The sequence below is a fragment of the Oryctolagus cuniculus genome, chromosome 21, assembly GCF_051225735.1.
Source record: "Oryctolagus cuniculus isolate XC-2025 breed Fujian yellow rabbit chromosome 21, ASM5122573v1, whole genome shotgun sequence".
Lineage (NCBI taxonomy): Eukaryota > Metazoa > Chordata > Mammalia > Lagomorpha > Leporidae > Oryctolagus > Oryctolagus cuniculus.
In genome coordinates this window covers 43,805,480-43,813,417 of record NC_142887.1, presented here as the reverse complement: position 1 = coordinate 43,813,417, position 7,938 = coordinate 43,805,480, and the positions used below count along the sequence as shown (strand labels likewise).

The following is a 7,938-nucleotide window of genomic DNA, read 5'->3' as shown; positions in this document are numbered from 1 at the left end:
ATCCACGCGGAACTGGATGCGGGGCACAAAAACCAAATCCTGTTGTAATTTTAAACCTAAATAGGTAAAGGGGTCTTGTAACTGGACCTTATCAGGAGCAATTTGTAAACCAAGGGCAAGAAAGGCTTTAGAAAGTGCTGTAAAGCAATCTTGTAGGTCTGACTTGTTTTGAGCCGCCAGTAAAATGTCATCCATATAATGTAGAATATAAATGTGCGGCCAGTGTAAATGAACCGGGTCCACTGCCTGTGCTACAAACTTTTGACAAAGGGTGGGGCTATTGGCCATTCCCTGGGGCAAGACTTTCCAATGAAATCTTTGCATCGGTCCCTGGAAATTAACACGGGGGAGGCTAAAGGCAAAATAAGGACGATCATCAGGGTGTAGAGGAATAGTGAAAAAACAGTCTTTGAGATCTATAATTATTTTGTAATAACCATTTGGGATGGCCACGGGGGTTGGGATGCCAGGTTGGAGGGCACCCATGGGTGCCATGACCTTATTAACGGCGCGCAAATCCTGTAAAAGGCGCCATTTACCAGATTTTTTCTTTATGACAAAAATGGGCGTATTCCAGGGAGAATTGGAAGGCTCTAGGTGTCCAGCCGCGAGCTGCTCCTGTACAAGCGCTGTAGCGGCATTTAGCTTTTCTTGAGTAAGCGGCCACTGATCCACCCAAACAGGAGTTTGAGTATTCCATGTGATTTTATCTGCATGGGGTACAGGAAGGCCAGTGGCCATTACTAAAAATCCGAATATCCGAGCCCATGTCTATCTGTTTTAGAGGGGGCTGTAATAGGTTGAGTTATGCCCTGTCTCATTTTTCCAAGTCCTATGCCAGGCACATAATCCATGCGCAGCATTTGTTGTGTGACCACAGCATTAGGGCTGCACAGGATAACTTCCATTTGGGAGAGAATGTCACATCCCCACAGGTTAACAGGAAGGCCTGGTAATACAAAAGGAGTCACAGTGCCCTGATTGCCTTCCTTATCTTTCCAGCGTAATACCCTTGAGCTGACTTGGGGGTTATTGGACTGACCTATACCTCGCAAATCGGTGAGAGATGCGGTCAGCGGCCAATGGGCGGGCCAATGATCTTGAGATATGACCGTGGCATCTGCCCCTGTGTCCAAAATGCCCTTGAAATCCTTTCCTTCAATAGTAAGGGTTAACACAGGCCTATTTTTTGTAATTGGCTGGACCCAATAAGCATCCGAGGAGCCCAAAGGGGTAATGCCTCGGGGCCTGGAAGAAATTGAGGATGTACTTCCAGTAATTAAAGGCAGAAGAACCAGTTGTGCTAGACGGGTGCCCTGTGGAACGGCAGCTACTCCACTGATAGCGGCTGCTAGGATTTTTATTTCCCCGGTAAAGTCACCGTCAATAATACCGGGAAAAACTTGAATGCCTTTAAGGGTGGCTGATGCTCGGCCAAGAATAAAAGCACAGGTACCCGAAGGCAAGGGGCCCCACACCCCTGTAGGGATAATTTGTGGGCCCTGGGTGGAATCTAATATTGTATCGGAGGCGGCACAGAGGTCCAGTCCTGCGCTACCTGGGGTTGCTCGTTGGAGAGAAGCAATTGTTGAGGTATTTGCTGAGCCTGAGGCTGGGAAGGGACAAACCGTACTGCCCCAGGGTTTGTCCTTTGAGAAACTGGGGCCAGGGGCTGGCCCCTCTGGGAGTTTCCCGGCACACTAGGAGGGAGGGGTTGGCCTGAAGAATTAGTCTTTGACCTGCATTCATTTGCCCAGTGATAACCCCTATGACATCGGGGGCATGGGGTGGAGGGGAGCGGCCTACCTGGAGGAGATGGAGCCACGCCTTGGGCCATGGGCCTGTTTGATAAGGCAGTTGGACATTCACGGGCAAAATGTCCAGGCTGTTTACAGGCGTAGCAAGTGGAGGTCCCCTTGGAGGGATTTTGGGTCAGTTTGAGTGCGGCCCTAATTGCCAAGCCCATGGCATGGGCCGATCCCACACCAGTGCAGAGCCTCACATAGTCTGAAAGATCACCCTTATGTTTATGAGGCCGAAGAATATCTTTACAAGCTGGGTTGGCATTTTCAAAGGTGAGGTGCGTAACAAATGCACTTCCATTTTCTCCTGGGCCAACTAGTCTCTCAGCTGCAACATTAAGGCGCGAGACAAAATCACTATAAGGCTCATCGGGCCCCTGCTGAATCTTAGCCAAAGAGGTAGTGACTGCTCCCCTTTGAGGGAGCTTTCTCCAAGCCCCTAGTCCGGCAGTTTTAATTTGCGCCAGAAGTCCATCAGGGAACTGGGCTTGTGAATTGTTGGAATTATACGGGGCATCTCCCAAAAGTTTTTTGAGGGTCCAATTTTTAGATGAAGCTTTAGCAAAATTTTGTTGGGCTATTTCTTTACAAATTTGAACATAATCAGCCCTCCACAGGACATAGTCACCTCCGCTGAGAGCAGCTCTGGCGAGGAAGTCCCAATCATTAGGTGTAAGCCACCGGGCACTCTGGCTTTCCAATAAGGCCTGAGTATACGGGGCAGTGGGACCATACTGGGTGCAAGCAGTTTTAAGTTTTTCAATAAATCTGAGACTAAGTTTTTTATAGGGTGGCGGCTGTCCATTACCAGGTCCTTGATTGGGGACCTGATCTTCCTCCTCCGACCCAGGTTCCTCACTATCTTCCTCAGAGTGGTGGGGCGAATTCTCTTCAGCCTCATTTTCCCCATCAGCGGCAGGCTCAGAATGACCTCCGGCTTGCCTCCTGGTTACAGGGAAAGCTAGAAGGGGTTGGGTTTTGGACCTGACTTTACCTTGTTTAGGTTTTGGAAGGGGCTGCTCTAAGGCAAGGTGGCGGAGCTCCTTGTCAAGGGATTTTATTTCCTTAAGGAGCTGGATGTGCTCTCGTCTCTGTTGAAGTGACTGTCGCAAGGCCGACAAGTCAGGCACAGGAGGGTTAAAGTCATAGAGAGCGGGGGCACAAATGGGAAGGTGCGGGTGAGTATTGTATGGCGGGGGATTTTTAACATTTTGGGGCCAATTGGAATTATGATAGTGCACGACCTCTTCCTCTGGGGCAGCTTCCTCATCTGAATCTAATTTGTCTCGGATGGCAGGATATAGTCGGCTCGCTTCGTTGGTAGGGGCTAAAGTGGACTCTTTAATTTTATTGTTGGGGTCATCATCAGTGGAGGGTATATCTAGAATGACAGATGGGCATTTAGATGCAGGTCGGGAGGATTGCTGTAACGTCTCCTCACCATCCCTTACTAGGGCATCAATAGTCTTATCTAGGTGACGGGTTTTTAGAATGTCATTAATCAGGTTCCAATATGAAAAAATCGTAATAGGCACTTTTGCAGGGCCAAAGGTCTCATGAAAATCCTTTAAACAACTTCCAACTCTTTCCCACTTGATCTCGTCAATTGTTCCTTCCTTGGGGAACCAGGGACACAATCTTTCTACATACTCAAAAAATGCCTTTAGATCCTTATTTTTAACCCGAACTCCTCGTGTCTTGAGGGCCTCCCTGAGACCTGAAATGAACATTTCCCATGAAGATAATGCCTGTCCCATGGCTGTCACTTACCTTGTGCCGTCTTCACTCCACAGCGTCGACCGATGCTGATGATCTCGGGTGGGCAGTTCCGAGCCGGTCGCACAATCACTTGGATCCAAGTTTTCCTCCTGGAAGGAGGCGTTCCTCCAATCTCGCAGGCACTTGAACCCCAAGGGGCGCACTCGAGCCCCACGTTGGGCGCCAGTTGTCCCGTCCCGCGGGACAGCAACTGGGGCCGAGCACCTAGAAGGAGAAATGAAAGGGACAGGAGACACAAAGATGGCAGCAAGACAGGTGCCGATCAAGCTGCGACTTTATTTTTCAACCACACACTTATATATCATCGAGGCAGGGTATCGGGAGGGGGAAGGAGAGGGGGGGCTTATCTTGTAGCTGCAATGCTAGTGCAAGTAGGGGAAAGGTTACAAGGCCTTAAGGAACAAGGTCACACAAGGTTGTGTTATCAGTACTATCAGGTCTGGCCTGTCCAGCCCTGTCTCTCAACTAAGAGGTCACATGCTGCGTGGTCCCCGACAAACTGCCTCTCACTACTTCCAATGGAAAGACATCCTGTAAGCTGCTTCTCTTTTACTCAGACTCCTGAAAACCCGCATAGTGCGTAAGACTACTCCCATGTTACAGAACTCCCGTAAAGTGTCTCCTACACTCAGGATGCAGAACTCCTGTAAACTGCCTCTCACTACTTCCAATGTACCGAAATCCTGTAAGCTGCTTCTCTTTTACTCAGACTACTGAAAACCCACATAGGGCGTAAGACTACTCCCATGCTACAGAACTCCCGTAAAGTGTTTCCTGCACTGGATCTAGAACTCCTGTAAACTGCCTCTCACTACTTCCAATGTACAGAAATCCTGTAAGCTGCTTCTCTTTTACTCAGACTACTGAAAACCCGCATAGTGCGTAAGACTACTCCCATGCTATGAAGTCCCGTAAAGTGAATCTTACCCTCAGGATGCAGAACTCCTGTAAACTGCCTCTCACTACTTCCAATGTACAGAAATCCTGTAAGCTGCTTCTCTTTTACTCAGACTACTGAAAACCCGCATAGTGCGTAAGACTACTCCCATGCTATGAAGTCCCGTAAAGTGATTCTTACCCTCAGGATGCAGAACTCCTGTAAACTGCCTCTCACTACTTCCAATGGACAGAAATCCTGTAAGCTGCTTCTCTTTTACTCAGACTACTGAAAACCCGCATAGTGCATAAGACTACTCCCATGCTAGAGAACTCCCGTAAAGTGCTTCCTACACTCAGGATGCAGAACTCCTGTGAACTGCCTCTCACTACTTCCAATGGACAGAAATCCTGTAAGCTGCTTCTCTTTTACTCAGACTACTGAAAACCCGCATAGTGCATAAGACTACTCCCATGCTAGAGAACTCCCGTAAAGTGCTTCCTACACTCAGGATGCAGAACTCCTGTGAACTGCCTCTCAATACACCCAATGTAGAGAAATCATGTAAGCTGCTTCTCTTTTACTCAGACTACTGAAAACCCGCATAGTGCGTAAGACTACTTCCATGCTAGAGATCTCCCGTAACGTGCTTCCTACACTCAGGATGCAGAACTCCTGTGAACTGCCTCTCACTACACCCAATGTACAGAAATCCTGTAAGCTGCTTCTCTTTTACTCAGACTACTGAAAACCCGCCTAGTGCGTAAGACTTCTCCCATGCTACAGAACTCCCGTAAAGTGTTTCCTACATTCAGGATGCAGAACTCCTGTAAACTGCCTCTGACTACTTCCAATGTACAGAAATCCTGTAAGCTGCTTCTCCTTTTTTTCAGACTACTGAAAACCCGCCTAGTGCGTAAGACTTCTTCCATTCTGCAGAACTCCCATAAAGTGTTTCCTACACTCAGGATGCAGAACTCCTGTAAACTTCCTCTCACTACTTCCAATGTACAGAAATCCTGTAAGCTGCTTCTCTTTTACTCAGACTACTGAAAACCCGCATAGTGAGTAAGACTACTCCCATGCTACAGAACTCCCGTAAAGTGTATCCTACACTCAGGATGTAGAACTCCTGTGAACTGCCTCTCACTACTTCCAGTATACAGAAATCCTGTAAGCTGCTTCTCTTTTACTCAGACTACTGAAAACCCGCATAGTGCGTAAGACTACTCCCATGCTACAGAACTCCCGTAAAGTGTTTTCTACACTCAGGATGCAGAACTCCTGTAAACTGCCTCTCAGTACTTCCAATGGACAGAAATCCTGTAAGCGCTTCTCTTTTACTCAGACTACTGAAAACCCGCATAGTGCGTAAGACTACTCCCATGCTAGAGAACTCCCGTAAAGTGTTTCCTACACTCAGGATGCAGAACTCCTGTGAACTGCCTCTCACTACACCCAATGTACAGAAATCCTGTAAACTACTTCTCTTTTACTCAGACTACTGAAAACCCGCATAGTGCGTAAGACTACTCCCATGCTACAGAACTCCCGTAAAGTGTTTCCTACACTCAGGATGCAGAACTCCCGTAAACTGCCTCTCACTACTTCCAATGGACAGAAATCCTGTAAGCTGCTTCTCTTTTACTCAGATTACTGAAAACCCGCATAGTGCCTAAGACTACTCCCATGCTACAGAACTCCCGTAAAGTGTTTTCTACACTCAGGATGCAGAACTCCCGTAAACTACCTCTCAGTACTTCCAATGGACTGAAATCCTGTAAGCGCTTCTCTTTTACTCAGACTACTGAAAACCCATATAGTGCGTAAGACTAGTCCCATGCTAGAGAACTCCCGTAAAGTGTCTCCTACACTGGATCTAGAACTCATTTAAACTGCCTCTCACTACTTCCAATGGACAGAATTCCTGTAAGCGCTTCTCTTTTACTCAGACTACTGAAAACCCACATAGGGCCTAAGACTTCTCCCATGCTACAGAACTCCCATAAAGTGTTTCCTACACTCAGGATGCAGAACTCCTGTAAACTGCCTCTCACTACTTCCAATGTACAGAAATCCTGTAAGCTGCTTCTCTTTTACTCAGACTACTGAAAACCCGCATAGTGCATAAGACTACTCCCATGCTAGAGAACTCCCGTAAAGTGCTTCCTACACTCAGGATGCAGAACTCCTGTGAACTGCCTCTCACTACACCCAATGTACAGAAATCCTGTAAGCTGCTTCTCTTTTACTCAGACTACTGAAAACCCGCATAGTGCGTAAGACTACTCCCATGCTACAGAACTCCCGTAAAGTATCTCCTACACTGGATCTAGAACTCCTGTAAACTGCCTCTCACTACTTCCAATGGACAGAAATCCTGTAAGCTGCTTCTCTTTTACTCAGACTACTGAAAACCCGCATAGTGCGTAAGACTACTCCCATGCTATGAAGTCCCGTAAAGTGATTCCTACCCTCAGGATGCAGAACTCCTGTAAACTACCTCTCACTACTTCCAATGGACAGAAATCCTGTAAGCTGCTTCTCTTTTACTCAGACTACTGAAAACCCGCATAGTGCATAAGACTACTCCCATGCTAGAGAACTCACGTAAAGTGCTTCCTACACTCAGGATGCAGAACTCCTGTGAACTGCCTCTCACTACTTCCAATGGACAGAAATCCTGTAAGCTGCTTCTCTTTTACTCAGACTACTGAAAACCCGCATAGTGCATAAGACTACTCCTATGCTAGAGAACTCCCGTAAAGTGCTTCCTACACTCAGGATGCAGAACTCCCGTAAACTGCCTCTCACTACTTCCAATGGACAGAAATCCTGTAAGCTGCTTCTCTTTTACTCAGATTACTGAAAACCCGCATAGTGCGTAAGACTACTCCCATGCTACAGAACTCCCGTAAAGTGTTTTCTACACTCAGGATGCAGAACTCCCGTAAACTGCCTCTCAGTACTTCCAATGGACTGAAATCCTGTAAGCGCTTCTCTTTTACTCAGACTACTGAAAACCCGCATAGTGCGTAAGACTAGTCCCATGCTAGAGAACTCCCGTAAAGTGTCTCCTACACTGGATCTAGAACTCATTTAAACTGCCTCTCACTACTTCCAATGGACAGAATTCCTGTAAGCGCTTCTCTTTTACTCAGACTACTGAAAACCCACATAGGGCCTAAGACTTCTCCCATGCTACAGAACTCCCATAAAGTGTTTCCTACACTCAGGATGCAGAACTCCTGTAAACTGCCTCTCACTACTTCCAATGTACAGAAATCCTGTAAGCTGCTTCTCTTTTACTCAGACTACTGAAAACCCGCATAGTGCATAAGACTACTCCCATGCTAGAGAACTCCCGTAAAGTGCTTCCTACACTCAGGATGCAGAACTCCTGTGAACTGCCTCTCACTACACCCAATGTACAGAAATCCTGTAAGCTGCTTCTCTTTTACTCAGACTACTGAAAACCCG

At 47.3% G+C, this 7,938-nt stretch overlaps 1 protein-coding gene across 1 annotated transcript; it reads right to left on the bottom strand.

Annotated features, from left to right (window-relative positions):
• Window positions 1-743: 743 nt before the first annotated feature.
• On the bottom strand, window positions 744-3,532 carry LOC149119969 (endogenous retrovirus group K member 8 Gag polyprotein-like). Its single transcript, XM_089323197.1, has 3 exons — window positions 1,807-3,532; window positions 1,049-1,156; window positions 744-949 (listed from the first exon to the last, which is right to left on the bottom strand). The coding sequence occupies exons 1-3, from the start codon at window positions 3,530-3,532 to the stop codon at window positions 744-746; spliced, it is 2,040 nt and encodes a 679-aa protein (XP_089179323.1).
• Window positions 3,533-7,938: the final 4,406 nt, after the last annotated feature.